Here is a 20,858-nt window from a genome sequence, read left to right as displayed (position 1 = left end):
CGTCATTTTCCGTCATGAAAATTTTTCCGCCATTTTGAATTTTCTGAAAACGTACTTTTCGAACTCCTCCTAGGCCGTTACTCCAATTTTCACGAAAATTGAACCAGATCATCTTCAGACCATGCCGACAAAATGTTATGGAATTCAAGTTGATTTCTCAAACCGTTTTCGAAAAACACGCAAACGAATTGTACGTAGTGCTTGCGAAAATAGACATAAGGCTGTATCTCCGCAACGCTTTATCGTATTCAGACCAAACTTGGTAACTGTCATCACAAGCATGACCTGAGGCAACATGCAGCGTTTCGGCGCAGCGCCACCTAGTGGTGCGGAGATATGAAAAATGGCTATTTTTACTTATAACTTCTGATGGGTTTGGCCAAAAATCATGAATTTGGTCTCGTTGGATTCGGGGAATCATGCCGAGTCGAATGATATCCAATTTTCCCATATTGGACATTTTGGCCGTCGGCCATTTTAAATTTGGTGCTAAAATGCTGTATTTTACGAACGCATTAGCGTATCGTTATGAAACTCGGTATGGGTCATCAGCACAATGCCCTGAAGGAGCATACCAAGTTTAGGACCAGCGCCACCTTGTGGTCAAAAGTTATAACAAAATTTACAAAAATGCTAATAACTTTTGACTATATTAACCGATTGTAATGAAACTGTTTTCAGTAGATTCCTTGGGTCATGCTGAGAACATAGATATCAAACTTTCCATAGTCAGCTGAACGTCCTGTCCGCCATATTGTTTTCTTTAAAAACCTACTTTTTCGAACTCCTCCTAGACCGTTGCTCCGATTTTCACCAAAATCGAACCGTATCATCTTCAGACCATGCTGACAAAAAGTTATGGATTTCAAGTCGATAAGTCAAACCGTTTTCGTATACCAGAGCAACGAATTTGAGGCATGATGCAAAAATGACTCTTGAAGCTGTATCTCTGCAATGCTTTATCATATTCAGACCAAACTTGGTATGTGTCATCACAAGCATGACCTGAGGCATCATACAATGTTTCAGCACAGCGCCACCTACTGGAGTGGAGATATGAAAAATGGCTGTTTTTGCTTATAACTTCTGATGGGTTTGACCAAAATTCATAAATTTGGTATGGTTCATCAGGACAATGCCCTGAAGGAGCCTGAGAAGTTTCGGACCAGCACCACCTTGTGGTCAAAAGTTATAACAAAATTGACAAAAATGCTAATAACTTTTGATAATATCTACCGATTGTAATGAAACTGGTCTCAATAGATTCCTTGGGTCATGCTGAGAACATAGATATCAAATTTGCCATATTCAGCTGAACTTCCTGTCCGCCATATTGTTTTTCTTTAAAAACCTACTTTTTCAAACTCCTCCTAGACCTTTGCTCCGATTTTCACCAAAATTGAACCGTATCATCTTCAGACCATGCCGACAAAAAGTTATGGATTTCAAGTTGATAAGTCAAACCGTTTTCGTATACCGGAGCAAAGAATTTGAGAGATGATGCAAAAATTACTCTTGAAGCTGTATCTCTACAATGCTTTGACATATTCAGACCAAACTTGGTACGTGTCATCACAAGCATGACCTGAGGCATCATACAGTGTTTCGACGCAGCGCCACCTACTGGAGTGGAGATATGAAAAATGGCTATTTTTGCTTATAACTTCTGATGGGTTTGACCAAAATTCATTAATTTGGTATGGGTCATCAGGACAATGCCCTGAAGCAGCCTGAGAAGTTTCGGACCAGCGCCACCTCGTGCTCAAAAGTTATAACAAACTTGACAAAAATGCTAATAACTTTTTTTTCTAATTGCTCACTGCTGCTGTTGGTCTGATGCTCACGGCCATGTTGGCTGGCTTCTTGTGCCGTTTTTGTGCTTGGCCCCGTAATTGCTGCTTGCAGCTATATTTTTTATTTGTTTTTATTACTATTTTATTTTCATTTCAATTTGTCATTTTAGCGCTTCAAATTATTTATCATTTCTAATTTTTATTTAGTTTAAGTTTTTCAATATTTACATTTTATTTTAATTCAGCTTTACCTCAGCTAACAAAAAACATTGCAATAGTTTTAGTTTTCGTTAACAATAATAACACTAGTCAGAAGGTATAATTATGAAATCTGCTTGCAAAACTGTCCATGCTTAACCCTGACCCTTTGCATCCATCAAATTTCGATTAAAATCACCCCATGCCATCCTCTGATCATGTGGTTTCTTACCTTCTCTCCTTCTCTTCACAGGTACTGTCACTCGGGGCAGATGTGCTTCCTGAGTACAAGCTTCAAGCTCCACGCATCCATAAGTGGACCATCCTCCACTACAGCCCGTTCAAAGCAGTATGGGACTGGATCATCCTACTCCTGGTGCTCTACACGGCCGTCTTCACGCCCTACTCGGCTGCCTTTCTCCTCAACGAGCAGGAGGACGAGAGGAGGCGCACATGCGGCTACACCTGCAACCCCCTCAATGTAGTGGACCTGGTGGTGGATGTCATGTTCATTATCGACATCCTGATCAATTTCAGGACCACTTACGTCAATCACAACGACGAGGTGGTCAGCAATCCCGCTCGCATCGCTCAGCATTACTTCAAGGGCTGGTTCCTCATAGACATTGTGGCTGCGATTCCCTTCGACCTGCTCATTTTCAGATCAGGTTCTGATGAGGTGAGGATTGTGATGTGCTCCTGTAACAAGGCACTTGTAACGCATTACAAGTAATTTGAATTACGTAATCAGATTACTTTTTCAAATAACTAGTAAAGTAACGCATTACTTTTTCAATTTACAACAAAATATCCAAGTTACTTTGTTTTAACATTTATTGACTGACACCTCTCCTGTGTTGAACTTCCTTCTCCTGTATCCTATTCCTCTTTAATCCAGAATGGCAGCACAGCTGAAAGGTTTGTTTGAGCTGCGTCCTCTACTGTACAGGCATAAATATGCATTTCCTTCAGCCTGAGGCTTATTCATTTCACTTGTTGTGTGAATGTAAAAGGGCCTTAAAGCTGCTGTCCATAACATTTTTTGGGTAAAAATGATCCAAAATCAACTATTGAGCAAGTACACAACCAGCCAATTTTCAAAACTATCTCCTTACCTTAGCCCGATTCAAAACAGTAAGCTTGTAATTTTTTATATTTCAGGTGGTACTGGTGGGTTTTTGCGGGAAATTTGAGCATGTCGCCATTTGTCTTTGCGTCACGTCTGTTTACATAAAGAACGAGTCCCAGCTAACTAGGCTATATTGCGGATCAATTATAGCCTTTTCTCACAGCAGCTGCAATAATTAAACTTATCATTTGGATAGCGGATTGTATGGTATGATAAATTAATGATAGAGATTAGACTGTACAGAAATTAAAATCTACAGGTAACGCTAATACACACTAAATACACGTAGTCACACAATGCTGATGTTGTTAACATGAAAAATTTGAGAACAAAGTATAACAATAATAAGAATTTGCACGGTTTGATGTGATCCGAGCTAAGCAATTGTTAGATTTAATCACCATTGGCAGAGCGATTTATTGTAATGCTTTTTTTCATCAGTTGGTCAGAACAAAAGTGGCAGACATGTTACTCACTTGTTCATATGACATTTTCCGGTGAAAATTCTTATTTTTGTCATACTTCAAGACTACAATCTGTGATTCCGAAGTACAGTATCCATACTGGTGCGGTGACTGACAGCAAACATTAGATTCGTCCGCGCTGAAGAATCGTGCCAAGGCACAACCCACGTAAAGATGATAATTCCGCAAATAACTGCAATTGCAGGTTTCAAACAGAGATGGTGACAAAAAGGCAAAATTACGGACTGTAGCTTTAACATTTGCCAAAAATAGAACTTTTTTGTTGTTATTAAAAAACAAACAAGCAAGCCCAGTGAGAAAAAGTAACACAAAAGTAATGTACTCATTACTTTTCATAAAAAAGTAACTAAGTAACTCAATTAGTTAATTTTTTAGGGAGTAACGCAATGTTGTAATTCATTACTTTTAAAAGTAACTTTCCCTAACCCTGTAACTAGGTGGTATATTAATCAGTGATATTTCAAATGTAGGGCGGAATATACAATTGTTAAACATTCTATTTTTAGTAGAACCACTCAGACTAGTCAATGAATCGTTGAGAATATTGATCGCAGTGTAATAATATTGATTGTGTTTGTTGTGCTGAATGATTTATCGGCATGTAGATTCTACTATATTGATGAAGATCACCTTCACAGAATGATGAAACAACAGCTATTTTAATAATTCATATGTTAACATTTGAATAATTCATACTTATTGCTTCATACAGTAATGGTTTCCAGAAGTATGTAATTTGAAATCTGCTGTCTGCTCATGAAAACCATAGTCTGATTATAGTGATTTATTTTTTTAATGTAAGTATGGATTTGCATAGTTTTGGATTAGTAAGCATGGATTTGCATTAAAGTGGACATAATTGAGAAGTTTACACATTGGAAGCATTTATGCAGTTTTCTTTTAGATTTGAATGTTTAAATTCACATTGACTACATTGTTCTTGAAAATTATGGTCTTTTAAGTACTTACCAGCTCTCAAAGGGATATTGGGTCACTATTTCCTCACGCCCATGTTGTTGTGAGTTCGAGCTTTATTAAAAGTCTTCTTAAGACGTATGATAGATTTGTATGAGGAAAAGTCCAAAATTTAGGTCTCAAATCCTGATATCAGCCCTTGTCAAAAGTTTTTGATAGTCTTTTTTGGAAACTTGATGGCAGCTCAAGTCCTTGTTCACTTTCATTACATGTACAGAAGTGGCAAGGACTTCTTCAGAGATTCCACTTATGTGTGCCATGGATTCTGCCACAGTCATGGAGACAAAATAAAAATAAGTTGTGATTGTTATGTAATGCAAACTAATCCTCTCAAACTCCTCCTTCCAGCCTCAAACAACCACCCTGATTGGCCTTCTAAAGACTGCGCGGCTGCTGAGATTGGTGCGAGTAGCGAGGAAACTGGACCGTTATTCTGAGTATGGTGCAGCAGTGCTCTTCCTCCTCATGTGCACCTTCGCCCTCATTGCCCACTGGCTGGCATGTATCTGGTACGCCATTGGCAATGTGGAGCGCACCAGCTCTGCCCGTATCGGAGGCATGAAGATCGGCTGGCTGGACAACCTGGCCGACCAGATTGGCAAGCGCTACAATGACAGTGACTCCTTCTCCGGCCCCTCCATCAAGGATAAATATGTAACTGCACTGTACTTCACCTTCAGCAGCTTGACCAGTGTGGGATTCGGAAACGTCTCTCCTAACACCAACCCTGAGAAGATTTTCTCCATTTGTGTCATGCTCATTGGCTGTAGGTGCACTACATTCTTTTAAAGAAATACTTTTATTTAGCAAAGACACATTAAATTGATCAAAAATTAGAGTAAAGATATATATATATATAATGTTTCAAAAGATTTCTATTTCAAATAAATAAACTTCTTTTGGACTTTCTGATCAGCTAAGAATCCTGAAATAAATGTACACCAGTTTCCACAAAAATATTAAGCAACTGTTTTTAACATTTCAACAATAAGAAATATTTCTTAACATTTTTACTTTTTTTTGATCAAATAAATGCAGCCTTGGTGAGCATAAGAGACATTTAAAAAATCTTACTGACCCCAAACTTAGTCTTTGTTCTTCTTCCCCTCCAGCCCTGATGTATGCCAGTATCTTTGGCAACGTGTCAGCTATAATTCAGAGGTTGTATTCAGGCACAGCTCGCTACCACACTCAGATGCTACGTGTGAAAGAGTTCATCAGGTTTCATCAGATCCCAGGAGGTCTTCGGCAACGACTGGAAGAGTACTTCCAGCACGCCTGGTCCTATACTAACGGCATCGACATGAATGCTGTGAGTTACACAGACATACCCTTCAAATCAACCTGAGCATTACATAAAAGTACTTGTATTCACCCTCCACAGTGTTCGAAGTATGGTGTGAGGGGTTCTGGGCCCCCCTCAACCATATGTGTTATAAAGCACCTCCATTAAAAAAAAAAAAAAAATCTATTTAACATTTTTAATAAAGTTTTAATTTTATGCTTTGTACTTTTATTAAAACCCCTGTTTTAATAAAAATGTGAAAAATATTGTATTCATTGTCTTCATTGTTGCATTTCTCCCGTGTCTTGCTGCAGGTGTTAAAGGGTTTTCCGGAGTGTCTGCAGGCTGACATCTGTCTGCATCTGAACCGCAGTCTGCTGCAGAACTGTAAGGCGTTCCGGGGGGCGAGCAAGGGTTGTCTGCGGGCTCTGGCCATGCGTTTTAAGACCACCCATGCCCCACCCGGTGACACTCTGGTGCACAGTGGAGACGTATTGACCGCACTGTATTTCATCTCTCGCGGCTCCATAGAGATCCTCAGAGAGGATGTGGTCGTGGCCATTTTAGGTTTGAATACTTTCTAATTCTGTCTTTATCTTTTGCTTCATTCTTCATTTATTTCAACTCACTTCAGCTTGAAAAATAAAGTTTAATTGCTGCCTTAACAACTTTAGTAAACTTCACATTTATTGTTGATTTTATATATTTAAAGAAGTATTTTATGCTTACCAAGACTGCATTTATTTGATCATAAATACAGTAAAAAAAAGTACTATTGTGAAATAGTATTACAATTTAAGCCAAAAAATATCTTTTATATATTGTGCCGGCAGTGTAGGGTCCAAACATATATTAGCCACTTTAAAGTGTAGCTTTACAGGATGCTGTGGAGGGTAAAGTGGTGGAGATACAGGATGCTGACCTGATGATCAAATAACTTTTAATAGAAAACAGGAACATAAGCACTACATACAGGAATATAACGTAATCGCAAGACAAAGAACAGAGGCAAACTAAGGGCTTAAATACGCAAGGGAGATCATTAACAGAACAAGGAACAGGTGGGTAATTAATAAGGAATTATGGAAACTAATAGGGAACAGGCAGGAAAACAGGAAAACCAAAACACCATGATAATAAAATAGAACTAAACAGAACATAACCGGTTACATAACTTTTTTTTCTGGATGTATTGTAGTATCATAACTCGGCATTACACGAAACCTACGGGATTTGGCACCCGACTGTGATTTTCTTCTTTCTCTATATTACTTTTCTCTTCTAATTATTCCAACCTCCTGTCTCTTGTTCTGTTTCCACTGAAGGTAAGAATGATATTTTTGGGGAGCCCATTAGTCTGTACGCCAGGCCAGGGAAATCAAGTGCAGACGTGAGGGCTCTGACGTACTGTGACCTGCACAAAATCCTGAGAGACGACCTGCTGGAAGTGTTGGACATGTACCCCGATTTCTCTGACAACTTCTGGAGCAACCTGGAGATCACATTCAACCTTCGAGATGTAAGCCACTCAAACACACAATACAGAGGAAATAAATGGGACGATAGCAAGTCTTTATTCATGTTTCTGTATGTGTTCTGTAATTATGTGAGTTACTGAAGCTTGTGTGTATCAGGCAGACAGAATCATGCATCAAACCCCAAGCGAGGACTCAGACTGTGGGTACCGTCGACCCAGACACCGAAGGAACCCCCTACAGCGAAACCGGCCTGGTAATGGTGCCTATCTAGTCTACGAGGGCCACAAAAATGATTTTGCTGCAGAACTACACTATTCTGATCTTTCTCTTTTCTCTTAAATCACCCAGATGGGATGGACCGAGATGGGATGGAGACGTACCCAGTCCAGTCCTGTTCCCCTGTGGGGAACCATCGGGGGGCAATACCGCTCTCACACTGGGATGAGTTATGCAGCAATGCCAGTGCTGCTTCCCTGTCCAGTGAGGAGGACTTGAAGCCCCTGGTGTCCGCCCGAGGGACAGATATGTACTCGCCAGGGACAGAGATGCAGGAATACACCCATTCTGCAATCAGTCATCTGCCTCCGGGCAACAGCACAGCTTCTGCCATGGGTGGACCACTGGGAGGGGCACATCCGTACACAGGTAGCATGCCAGAATGCTTCCTGAATCATAGTACAATGAACATAATATCAACACCTGCTCATGAAAATGTGGTGACATTATTGTAAAATTCATATTATGTTGCTGAAGTTTCAAAGTGAAGAATCACGTTCAGTTTTCACCAAAACAGATAAAAGTGACTGTGCCAACATTTTATTAAGCTGGTTCATGCATGTTAATGCGCAACAGTTAAAAAAATGTTTGGCGAGTACCGCTAAAAGTAATAAATAATGTAAATAACGTAAGGTAATGAGCCTCAATGAGCCTGGATTGCACCGAGTTCCAAAACTCAGCTCAAATCATGTAGAGTAGGTTTATCTGATCATGTGATCCTATGAAGTGAAGTAAAATAAAACAGCTTTTTATTAGGCTACTGAAACGACATAATTATAAACCATTTTCAAAGTACTATTCACTTTTATTATATACAATGTCTTTTTTTGGAAGACAAAGAATATACCTTTAAGGTTGCGGTGTAGTGGAAGTAGCGACAGATCTTTTGTTCCATATTGTGACGCATCTGAGTAAAACGGATTATTGAAAAAGAAGATATGTAGGGCAGGAACTTAGTCCTGTCCACTGGTTGTTGCAGTTGATTGTAAGGAAGGGGTGGGGTCTAATCAGACTAATTGACTGGAGAAGTCCAGTATACACCAGAGAGAAGTCTGTCATTTTGATTAAAATCTTTGAGGTCACGAAATGTCAAAAAAGGAGAAAGGAAAATCCATATGCATGGATGAATCGTTTCTTAATAAGATCTATAACATGCATTTAGAAAAAAAGGGAATTTTCAGTTCATACCAACTTTAAAAGTATATACTTTACCATAGCCATAACTTTAACTTGTCCATTATTCTGTATCTTTCTACTCATTCTTCTTCCATACAGCAGCTCCTCTGAATGTGTCAGGGTTATACGGCTATTTGTCCGACCGCAGGGCCAGTCAGTTCTCCGAGAGTCAGAGACAGGCCTGCTACCACCATCACAGCCCCTGTGTTGAGGACAGACCGAACCAACTGCAAGCCCGCCTGGAGCTGCTCCAGTCGCAACTCAACAGGTCCGACATACAGAGAAAAAACAAGTTTTAAATGCAAAGTCTGCATTTGCCTTACAACCCTCCCCCCCTTCTCTCTCTCTATCTAAAGACTGGAGACCAGGATGACAGCTGATATAAATGTGATCCTGCAGTTGCTGCAGAGGCAGATGGCACCTGTGCCCCCCGCATACAGCGCAGTATCCCCTGAACCGCTGGCCCACCCCGCTCACCCCACCAGCCTATACTCTACAGCAACGCACAATACTATGCCATCTTTACAGATCACTGACAGTACATCGCCTGGTAAGGTAGGTTGTCATGCGAGCAATGAGAGAGGGAGTGTGTGATATTTACAAATGGGTTTGTAAATCGCGTATTACATAGATTAAAGGGTTAGTTCACCCAAAAATTAAAGTTCTGTCATCATTTACTCACCCTCATGTCGTTCCACACCCGTAGGACCTTCATTCATCTTCAGAACACAAATTAAGATATTTTTGATAAAATCTGATGGCTCAGTGAGATAATTAACACTTTCAGTGCCCAGAAAGCTACTAAAGACAACCTTAATATTATAAAGCAACGAGAATACTTGTACTTGTGCCCAAAAAACAAAATAACGACTTTATTCAACAATATCTAGAGATGGGCGATTTCAAAACACTGCTTCATGAAGCTTCGAAGCTTTACTAATCTTTTGTTTCGAATCAGTGATTCAGCGCATGTATCAAACTGGCAAAGTCACTTGATTTCAGTAAACGAGGCTTCGTTAAGTCGTAAGTGTTTCAATGGTTCACCACTGGGGGGCGTGACTTTGGCAGGTTGATACATGCTCCGAACCACTGATTTGAAACAAAAGATTCGTAAAGCTTCGAAGCTTCATGAAGCATTGTTTTGAAATCACCCATCACTAGATATTGTTGAATAAAGTTTTTTTTTTTTTTTTTTTTTTGGCGCACAAAAAATATTCTTGTCGCTTCATAACATTAAGGTTGAACCACTGTAGTCACATGAACTGTTTTAAATATATCTTCAGTAGCTTTCTGGGCATCTGAAAGTGTTTATTGTCTTGCTGGCAAGAGTAAATTTTTCAAGTAACTAGTAAAGTAGTTACTTGAAAAATTTAATTACTTTTAAATTTACAACAAAATATCTGAGATACTTTTTCAAATGATTAACGCAAGTTACTTTGTTTTCCCATTTATTGACTGACAGCTCTCCTGTCCCCGTGTTGAGAGAAATCTGGAGTGCAGAGGCGATGTGTACGCTGTGTGAATATGATATATTTTAGACTAGTTCTAGACTAAATGTGAGCATACATTTACTCATTTACTTCTCCTGCGTCCTGTTCTTCTGTAATCCCCTCTACGCCCTCTACTGTACAGGCGTGAATTTGCATTTTTCTTCAGCCTTAGGCTTATTCATTTCACTTTTGGTGTGAAAGGGCCTTTAAAGGTGCCAAAACTAGAACTTTTTGTGTTGTTATAAAAACAAACAAACCAACAAACAGCCCAGCCCAGAGGAAAAAAAGGTATCCAAAAGTAACATAACACATTACTATCCATAAAAAGTAACTAAGTAACACAATTAGTTACTTTTTTAGGGAGTAGCACAATATTGTGATGCATTACAAGAAACTTCCCTTTGTCACCAACTTAGATATGTGTCAAATAGACCAATCTCTGTCGTTACCTCTTTAATCTTTGTAGTTAGCATGTTGCACATTTGTATTGAACCGGACCTGTTTTCCACATTACACAGAGCCCTGACCTGGACAGCTTCAAAGAGAAGTCTCCAGACTCTTTGTCCAGTGGGATCCATCTGACAGTTGCCTCCAATGACACCATGTCCATGTCCCCAGAGACAGAGCTGGCTGTGCCCACAGGAGAGCCTCATCTACAGCCCCCGGGACTGCTGTGTAGAAGCCTGCGCTTTCCATCGCTCCCGGACAGTCTGGAGAATCCAAACACACTGGAGGGATCAGCAGAAATCCAGAGGCACCTGTCCGATCCAGTCTTACCTGGAAGCTAGAGGCCAAAAACAGACTACTGTCCATTCTAAGACGCATATATACCACATTTTCATGGTTTCCCTTTTTTAATCAGCTCAATATTGCACTTTTGGAATAAATGTATTCATGTTACTCATTAGTTACAAGGGCATCCAGTAGAGAAAATCAATCCAAAATGGTGACTGTAGATTTCTCTGAATCTCTGAGGTGTTTTGTCTCATATCCCTTCTCATTAAGAGCAGGAATGTTTCCTCTGATGCTAGAGTATTTGGTAACACCTCTCAACTTTTTTTGTTATCGAATATGAAGAGAAGCACAGTGGGCAATAAAGACAAGATCAAAGAGTCAAAGAGAGATGCTACGTTATGATCACCTGCCACCATCATGTAACAATTGTACATTTTTGTCTGGTTTGAGATTTTTCTGTGCGTACTCATCTTCATCTTGTCTTGCGTCAGCTGAGATTCAGAGGACAGATCCTCTGAGGCAGCAGCGTCACTGAAACCAGGACAAATGACATATACCTGGGCTTTAAAAGTATAATGAATCGCTTGTGTGTACTGATATTGCAAACATGCTCAATTGTCTTTTCAATGTACAGATTTTCTAATTATAATCGATTGTGTCAGGTTAGGTGTTTAACCCAAATCTAATGTATTACTGCATCAAATGACTTAATGACTGGCACAAAATTAATCTTTGTATATTTGGATTCATAGTAGCCAAATGGGCATGAATTTAAGCTTATGAAATGTTATTTCTCTCACTGAAGTGGTTATTTTAACTGCTGATGGGTGGTGTGTGTGACCGTGTGTGGGTGTGTTTAGACTTACAGTGTGTCTCTGAGGATTTTCTCTTGAATTCTTGACGTTCTGATTGGAAAGTGAAGGACTGCTTTTGTAAATCACTTTTTGAGATGAAATCAGTGTAAAGTTTATTTCACCTCTGCAGTGTAAGCAGATGAATGTATGTAAAATGACTGGAAACCTTTGTTGGACTGTGAAGGTTTCCAAAAGCACACAACTGTTATTATTTTTTAGATTAAATGTTATTTATAAAGGAGTACTAATGTTGTACTGGGTTTAAGATATCAATATTCTTTGTCCTTATTTTTATTGGTCTGTTTTTTCTGAATTTTTCATTTTTACTAGAGATGCACTGATATTAAAACAAATCAAGCTTATAATTATTTTCAAGTTATAAACCTCCTAGTACTTTTTGTAATATACTATTATAGAATTTATTAAAGGGTTAGTTCACCCAAAAATTAAAATAATGTCATTTATTACTCACCCTCATGTCGTTCTACATCCGTAAGATCTTTGTTCATCTTCAGAACACAAATTGAGATATTTTTGATGAAATCCGATAGCTCAGTGAGGCCTCTATTGACAGCAACGCCATTGAAACTCTCAAGGTCCATAAATGTACTAAAAACATATTTGAAACTACATGTGAGTTCAGTGGTTCTATCTTAATATTATAAAGCGACACAAATACTTATTGTGCGCCAAAAAAACAAAAACAAAATAATGACTTTTAAACAATATCTATATGGGCTGATTTCAAAACACAGTTTCTTGAAGCTTCTGAGCTTTATGAATCTTTTGTTTCAATCAAATTAGTGATTCGGATCTCCTATCAAATGGCTAAACTGCTGAAATCACGTGACTTTGGCACTCTGATTCACTAATTGGATTCATAAAGCTCTGAAGCAGTGTTTTGAAATCGGTCCATATAGATATTTTTTTTTTTTTTTGGTGGATAAAAAGTATTCTCGTCGCTTTATAATATTAAGGTTGAACCACTGAACTCACATGAACTGTTTTAAATATGTCTTTAGTAGCTTTCTGGATCTTGAGAGGAAATGTCATTGCTGTCAATGCAGGCCTCACTGAGCCATCGGATTTCATCAAAAATATCTTAATTTGTGTTCTGAAGATGAATGAAGGTCTTACGGGTGTAGAATGACATGAGGGTGAGTAATAAAAGACAGATTTTTTTTTTTGGGTGAACTAACACTTTACTATTGTGAGTTAGCTTCTATTTTCATTTTCAATAACTTTATGGTTTTGTCTTTTTTATATATATATATTTCTATTTACTTCACTTTTATTAATTTTAGTATTTCAGCTGAAACTTATTTGTTAGTTGCCAAGGCACATTTTTTAAGTTTACATTTTTCTTATAGTTGTTTTATTTCAGCCTTATTCCAATACCAACATTTTTTAATAGTTTTAGTTTTAAAGATAACACTGGTTATAAGCGATAGCTGGCTAATATTACATAATATTTATATATGTATCCAACACACATTTACTATTTTATCTAAGTAAAAGTTTTTAAATGCTACAAAAGAATTCAGGCATTACACGTTATAATGAACAGTATAAAAATTGATATTCATTTATATATTTGCTAAAGATTACATTTAACAATGTTACTAAATTAGTGTTTGTATTCTGAGCATTAGATGATAGCAAAATTAATCAAAATACAAAAATAGAATATCTAGATCCTAAGTCAATATCCACCAATATGACACTGATATATATGTGCATCCCTAAATGTTAGTTGTCTGGCCTTTACACGATTAATTACTACTGAAAGCTTTATGAAAGAACAAGAGTTTATTAAGTGAGTTTATTAATATAAAAGCATTATGGCTGGACACACACAGAACTACTTACATATAAACACTCCATCTAAGAGTGAGGTGAGGATGAGGATCCCAAACAGCCTTGCAAATTCACTTTTGACTTCGGTCTCGACCGAAACGAGTGGCATTACTACTACATCATATTTGCATAAGTACAGAACAATTTCATGAACAGACCAAATGACTTGCAATGCAAAATTATTCTGGAAAAGTGACACTTTTGTCCTACCTTGTACATAATATTTATATATGTATACAGTACACATTTCACTTCAAGCACAAGCATGCTGAAAGGGGACTAATTTTGGAAAAAAAAAATAACATGGGGGGGATATAGCTTTCTCACAATTAGTGAGCAGTACTGCATCTTTAAACGAAAAGACATTTTGCTCAAGATATCGTCCACTCACACAGACGTCAACAACGCAACTAACCGCTATGTGAGTCGTGAGCATGTCTGGAGAACAAATATGAATGTTTTGCAGTGAGGTCAAGCATTTTATCGCCATATTATGGTACTGAACAGTTTCCAAGGCTACAAAAAAATGGCACCTTCCTGAAACAAAAAGCAGGATCTGAGTTCAGAGGATCTTTAAAACTGTATTAATCTTTGAAGTAATTATATCTCAATAAAAGGGTTGTATTGTATGTCCATGTTGGCAAATCCTTACAATCAAAGTAGCTTTTCTTTTTTTTTTACTGGTCAAACTGAATAAACATGTATCCCTCCCTACACAAATGGCCATAGAATCATAGTAATTACAGTTGTGTTTAAGATAATGAGGACTCTGGGACACCAGCAGGTAGGAAAACAGACCAATATAATATATTGTGCAGAAACACAGATACTCATTCACACAATCCCATTCTCCCAGACAAAAGTTGCACACACATTGTTCAGACCGTTGTTCCCATAGGCCCGTTCAAATTGTTTCCCGCTTGAAACCTCTAGACCTCAGGAACTTTAGAAAACAAGTCTCTGCTTTATTAAAGACCCTTTTCCAGCAATGCCCCCGACAGGAAGCACAGGGGTGCTTTAAGCCTCGGCTCTACACCCGCAGGATCTCCAAACAATTGTTGTAACAAATGGCGATCCAGTCAGGTTGAGTGGAGGCCCACTGTACGTTGTTGATCTCTCCCTCGGCTGTGTAGGCCAGGATGGGGTCCTCGATGGCCCGGGGCATCTGCTGGATGTCCCAAATCAAAGCCTGGTGATCGTCCGCTACAGTGGGATTTAAAAGAAAAGGGGGGCCAGGTAAAGAAGACTTATAATGAAACAGCACTGTCATGGTTGCTACAGTCTTAAGGCATATTCACACCAAAGACAATAACTATCACAATATAGTTCTTAAAACGGCACAGAGAAAGGATATTGATGGAATCACTTTCAGAATGCTTTTTCCCACCTGATGAACGATAAAAACACCGACAGCCAATCAGAATCCATCCTGCTTTAAAGACCTCCGGAGTTAAAGTTGCAGCCGAAAAAACTGTAGCAACATGCTTAGAATAAACAAAGATATCGTCTACTGGTGTGGACGCTATAAAGTTATCTTTACAGCTGTTGTTCTTGGTGTGAACAGGCCTTTATACTGACGCAACAAAAACATCCCAACAATACGGATAACAGAACTGACACATTCCCTATCGGACCATCCATAAAAAAGAAAAAAAAAAGTATAAACTTGTAAACAACACATTATTTTATTATTATTATTTGCACATTTGTGCCAATAGTTAATCAACAATCGATTAGTTGTTGACAATTTAATCGATAAAACGTATCTAAGCAAGATGCGCAGATTTGTGGTGCATTTGGCTCATGTGCAAAACACATTGTAGTTAGGACTGTGATGATGACGGAGGGCTGGATCTTTTGCTCAAATAATTGTAAAAATTACATTTTTAATGTGGTCCAAACTTTAAAAGTGCATTCAAATAGAAAATACAAAATCCTTGGACATGGAAAGCAATCTAAATTTAGTAACCAAGTCAAGTTCAGTTATACTTTCCACACAAAGATAAATATTTCATCATATATTGAGAGGCTCTGTGCTTTGAGAGGGCTTTGGGACATAAGCAGGACATAGTCTCTCTTGTCTCATATCTTCATGTTTTGTCTCAATATTCCAAAGCTACTGATACGGACAGAAATGTGAATTATATCTTCCACATGAACAAGACCTATATATTGAATGTTGCGCTGCCGGGAAAAGCAAAACCGAATACTGGCCTGTGTGAAATGCGCTATATTATAGAGTGACGTGCTGAAAAAATAGATAGGCTATAAAAATATATAATAATAATTTAACTACAATGAAGGAACAAATTAAAAAGTTGTGGGAACGAATTCTTAATTCATGGCCACAATCTATCTTTCCCCCGCAAAAATAGAGGGTGAGATGGTATGTATTTGGGAAAAAGAAATGACACTGCATATCCACTGGAATACCTCACAGAATATTGTTGAATTCATGGAAATTTGAGTGAGCAACCCACAAAACGGAACACAAAGCCACTTATGGCTTAATTCAGATTTATGGGCTCACATACCTCTCTCATTTAGCATGAATCCAAATGTTCAATGGTCGCGATGCAACATTTGCCTGCTTACCAATTATTTCTCTTATAAACAAAACTTTATACTTCACTTATGTCAAAATATTCACATAAAGAAAGAAATAAAGAATAATATGTGCAAAAATGTGTTTTGTCATACCATAGCTGGTGGTAGCAGTTAGTCTGACCGGCACAGCCCTACGCGCCGTAGTTAAGTTTCATTGTTTCAATGCCGTTTTGAGCATTTGCACAAATTGCCAGTGATTACGTCACTGCAGTCGATTAATTGATGGTTAATTTAAACTATGATTGATCATGGGAATGATCGTAAATTGACATCCCTAGTCCAAATAGTATATACTATTTACAAAATTGTTTAAACGTATACAAACACCACCATTCAAAAAATGGCTTATAAGATGTTTTAGTGTTTTTGAAAGAAGTCGTTATTTGATCAAAAATACAGTAAAAACAGTAATATTATGAAATATCATTACAATTTAAAATTACTGTTTTGTATTTTAATATATATATATATTAAAATATCATTTATTCCTGTAATGGCAAAGCTGAATTTTCAGCATCATTACTCCAGGCTTGAGTGTCACACGATGCAAGTCCTGATATTGCTGAGTTAGATGCGTTCCTGGGTCAACATTAGGGCTGGGCGATGTATCGCATGCGAATGTCACACGCATTTCGTCAGTAAAGCCGGTTCCCTGATTACCGCTAAATTGCCATCACCTGCTTTTAAAGGGAGTGGCATTTAATAGACAGAGCGGTAGATCAGTGATAAGCCACGCAATATCGTGTTCATATCGCAGATGTATCGCCTTCGATAATGAACGCGATATTGCGTAGCTTGTCAGTGACCTACGGTTCTGTCTATTAAATGGCGCTCCATTTGAAAGCAGGTGATGGCGATTTAGCGGTAATCAGGGAACCGGCTTTACTGAAGATATGCGCGTGACATTCTCATGCGATATATCGTGCAGCCCTAGTCAACAAATTTTGTCCTGGAACAACATTCTAGTCTGAAAATTTAGTCTTAACCCTATTCCTACCCCTAAACCTAACCCTACCCATAAGTTATCCCAAAAAAGAGGGAAATGATAGATGAATAACACTGATGTAGAAGCACCAATTCATGATTTTAAGCCTAAATTTAACAATCTGTAAACTTGTCCCTCAAATCTGATTGGTTGATTTGAATGTTGTTCCAGGATCAACAAAAATGTTGACCCAGGAACATGTTGTACTCAGCAAAATCAGGTTATGCGTCACGCGATCCTTCAGAAAACATCTTAATATGATGATTTAAGGCCTGTACACACCGGGACAAATATCAACGATGTTTAACGCCTCGTGACTAAACAAAAGGTGCCAATGTGAGTGTGCACACCGACGTGAAAAACGGCAGGCGTAAAAGCGTAATTTTTTTAAAAACGACTCTGGTTTGATGCACGGCGTTAAAAACTGTCTGACCATTGAGATTGACGCTTTTGTTCACTTGCCTGGAGCAGCAGTAAACACAGTAAAACACAACTTGGTGTTGCTCAAGCACAAAACGATCTTGCCGAGCACACACTGAGGAAGTAAGTAGATGAGGAAGACCCCACACTATGGGTGCTCTGCCAGTTCTTGGCCACACCAATAGATGTGCGCATCGCCAGTGAAAATTTCGTGGGTATGAACACGAAAACCACGCGCTATAATCGTCCCGGTGTGTTCAAAGCTTTACTGCTCGTACCGCTCGTTTTTTTTATTATATTATATTATATTATATTATAATTATATTATATATAATTTATAATTTATATTATATATAAGTGTCAAAAAAATGTGTATGTGAACGGGCTGGTTTCTAACCTGCTGTACATATGTGGCAGGAGGAGTGTGGCGCCCATGCGATGCCGTTCACACAGGCACGATGATTATTAAGCCGAGCCACTGGCGTGCACGGCACACGTACATCCAGAATCACCACCTGACAACAATACAACAGTAAAAAGTGAGGGACATGAGAAAAGATGAGGAAAAATGTGCTAATAAAGTAAAAGTGACTAAACGAGAGACCTCCATGCCATCCATGGCCATAGTGGCCAAGTAGTTGGGGTCCTGTTTGTTCCAGCACAGGCGCAGCAGCGGGTGGTGTTGAGGGTCCTCATAGATGATGGTGCTGTGCTCCAGGTGCCGCAGATCAAACATGCGCACGGATCCGTCGGCTCCCACAGACGCAAACATATCTCGACCTCCACCCGCACGGCTGAATGCGATGTCATATACCTTATAGCCAATAAAAAATGCTTGATTTATTCCAATACAGCAACAAAGTACACAAAGAGAAAAAGTTTTTACTTACCTCCTTGTCGTGAGCGATTAGCTGTGTTTTGACATGGCCTGACACCAGGTTAACCCTTCCCAGGACCTGTCCTGTCTCTAAACCCCAGATTGTGCAGGTGGTATCAATACTAGAGGTGCCTGAAAAAAAACAAAACACACATACATGATGACAACCTGATGATCTCTTGGGAGGCAAACATACAAATGTGTAAAACCTTCATTTTTTTCTCCCAAACAACAGTGTTATATAGTATTATTTATTTACTACTAAGGTATTTAAGTAATTTTGTTATGTGCTTTTGTCATTTTTATTAGCTTTTAGTTTTAATCATTTTAGTACTTCAACTAAACTTCTTTGAGTTTGTGAGCAGGACATCATTTATTAATGTAAATGATTTTTAATAGTTTTACTTAAATCACAACACAGCCAAACAAACATGTTCTCTTACCCAGAAGATTGGGGTCCACTTCATTCCAGTCAAAAGAGGTCAGAGGTGCGCAGAAATCAGAGTTCTTGTTATTATTTAGGAGACACTCCAGACGAGTCTCTGTGTCATTCACCTGACAACAAGATACAGACAGTTCACTAACTTCAAGTCATTTAATGTTCAATTTAATTAAACTGTGACTATTTATTTTCTTAATACGCATTCCCGGTCTTACTGTGAACAATTAATAAGTGCACATTTATTTTAAATATGAGACATTTCACCAAGAAATCATTTACAGATGGATTCAACAAAGTCCCACAAAATAGAATTAAAATGGGTTGTGAACACCATTTCATGTTCACTTTAAATTCAATAATGATCTTTAAATCATAGACATTTCAGTGTCAGACAAATCAATCTGTAATGTGATTTGCAACAGTAATGTGCAGTAATAAAAAAGTGAGTAATGTACTCACTAAAAATGTAAAAATTATGTAAAATTTACAACTGTAATTACATGGAGGTATTTTTAAAATAAAAGTATAATGTAAAGACATGTATGTACACAATAAGTGCACTGTATCAAATGATTAATTTAAATGTTAATACATAGTAGATAAAGACACAATATAAAATGGGATCCTTAATGTGTTGTGCATAAGTGAATGTTCACAGTAAGACCAGGCACAAGCATTAATACGTAATTAGGGTCCATTTTCATCTCATGTTGACTTGAAGTGCAGTCACTCATTACTACTATCCTCTGCATACCCTCCATATGCGCAGATAGTCTCCACTGGTGGCCAGCAGGTCTGGATATACGCCCTTGGTGTCGGGGATCCACATGATCTTGGTTGTGGGGTACGGATGATCGAAAGTGTTCCTGCATACAAACTCTGAGCTCTCCTCCTCAAGACCCACCAGCTGGACCTGAACATCACAAAACAAACAGCTGATGTAACAATGTGCACAACACAGTCAATCTAACGTTACTGAATTCATGATGCTCGAGTTTCTGACAGCTGTCAAACCAGGACTCTCAAACAAGACACAAATAACAGTTTGGTTAGTTATCTTAAATTAAGCAAGCAAAACACTTATTTATGTCCAAGTAATATATTTGTGCTCTGTGTTTGTCATCCATGTTCATCTGCATCCATCATGTTGTTATTATAATATTTCCAAGTACACTTCTCTATATGATAGGATGTCAGCAGCCATACGAACACGGAACAAAGCAGAGACTTAATGCAAATCTATTGATGTCAAACAGCGGTTTACCTTGTTGTTGTATTCCTCGACGAAGCTGCCGAGCGCCAGTCTAAAGCGCTTGTCGGGTCTGACGCTCCAGTTCATGGCATAGACGGTCCATGGCGCCTCGTATTTGTAAATCTCTTTTCGTTTACCGTGCAACGACATGTTTCAACCCCTTGATCAGGTCGGCGAAAACCCAGTAAGAATTAGGTCTTTAAGAATAGCTAGATTTGCACCGATCGCTGAAAGAGGCTCTTTCAGCAAGAAATATGGTCTCGGGTTTGTGCCGCGAGAGACAAAGAGAATGTCATAACAATCCCTCAACGGCCTCGACAACCAAGAGCTGCGCTCCGAGACGACACAAAACCTGCTTAGCCGAGCACAGAGATTACCACTAGATATTGAATATTGTGTGTAGCTAAAGGCCCATGTTTTCGCTTAGTCCCAACGGTTTTAATTCTAACTTTAGAAAGCCCTAAATAGGCCCGACCGCTCAACGGCGCATTTGGTCTGAGGATGTGCGAGTTTCAAAATAAAAGTCCCTTATAGAAAATGGGGG

At 38.5% G+C, this 20,858-nt stretch overlaps 2 protein-coding genes across 9 annotated transcripts in view; one reads left to right on the top strand and one right to left on the bottom strand.

The window, feature by feature from the left end:
* Positions 1–12,296, top strand: part of kcnh6a (potassium voltage-gated channel, subfamily H (eag-related), member 6a) — a 45,618-nt gene extending 33,322 nt beyond the window's left edge. The window contains exons 7-16 of one of the 7 annotated variants that reach the window (XM_067381972.1): positions 2,245–2,670; positions 4,929–5,346; positions 5,693–5,892; positions 6,180–6,432; positions 7,191–7,384; positions 7,500–7,602; positions 7,692–7,988; positions 8,898–9,063; positions 9,152–9,350; positions 10,804–12,296. In XM_067381972.1, the coding sequence (XP_067238073.1) occupies positions 2,245–2,670; positions 4,929–5,346; positions 5,693–5,892; positions 6,180–6,432; positions 7,191–7,384; positions 7,500–7,602; positions 7,692–7,988; positions 8,898–9,063; positions 9,152–9,350; positions 10,804–11,073 (2,526 nt within the window). In that variant the 3' untranslated portion in view covers positions 11,074–12,296. Of the gene's footprint in view, positions 1–2,244; positions 2,671–4,928; positions 5,347–5,692; positions 5,893–6,179; positions 6,433–7,190; positions 7,385–7,499; positions 7,603–7,691; positions 7,989–8,894; positions 9,064–9,151; positions 9,351–10,803 lie in introns of those variants that run through there. The other 6 variants (XM_067381976.1, XM_067381975.1, XM_067381971.1 and 3 more) reach the window with 6 other exon arrangements.
* A 1,996-nt stretch (positions 12,297–14,292) lies between these two features.
* dcaf7 (ddb1 and cul4 associated factor 7) lies at positions 14,293–20,815 on the bottom strand. 2 transcript variants are annotated; one of them, XM_067374626.1, is made up of 7 exons: positions 20,327–20,815; positions 19,817–19,975; positions 19,064–19,175; positions 18,634–18,752; positions 18,348–18,557; positions 18,141–18,258; positions 14,293–14,934 (listed from the first exon to the last, which is right to left on the bottom strand). In XM_067374626.1, the coding sequence occupies exons 1-7, from the start codon at positions 20,462–20,464 to the stop codon at positions 14,762–14,764; spliced, it is 1,029 nt and encodes a 342-aa protein (XP_067230727.1). In that variant the 5' UTR covers positions 20,465–20,815; the 3' UTR covers positions 14,293–14,761. The 2 variants fall into 2 exon arrangements, with proteins under 2 accessions (XP_067230727.1, XP_067230720.1); XM_067374619.1 differs by having other exon boundaries at positions 14,293–14,938; positions 18,142–18,258.
* Positions 20,816–20,858: the final 43 nt, after the last annotated feature.

The sequence above is a fragment of the Chanodichthys erythropterus genome, chromosome 3 (assembly GCF_024489055.1).
Source record: "Chanodichthys erythropterus isolate Z2021 chromosome 3, ASM2448905v1, whole genome shotgun sequence".
In the NCBI taxonomy this organism is placed as follows: Eukaryota; Metazoa; Chordata; class Actinopteri; order Cypriniformes; family Xenocyprididae; genus Chanodichthys; species Chanodichthys erythropterus.
This window is presented reverse-complemented; position numbering and strand designations above follow the sequence as displayed.

What these genes read in the sequence shown, in the direction of transcription:
- dcaf7 (XM_067374619.1), bottom strand. Translation starts at nt 20,464, where the DNA reads ATGTCGTTGCACGGTAAACGAAAAGAGATTTACAAATACGAGGCGCCA. An exon ending in TCGAGGAATACAACAACAAG is followed by an intron (nt 19,976 to 20,326) that starts GTAAACCGCTGT and finishes TGTGATGTTCAG; the next exon opens with GTCCAGCTGGTGGGTCTTGA. An exon ending in CCTGCCACATATGTACAGCA is followed by an intron (nt 14,939 to 18,141) that starts GGTTAGAAACCA and finishes TTAAATCCCACT; the next exon opens with GTAGCGGACGATCACCAGGC.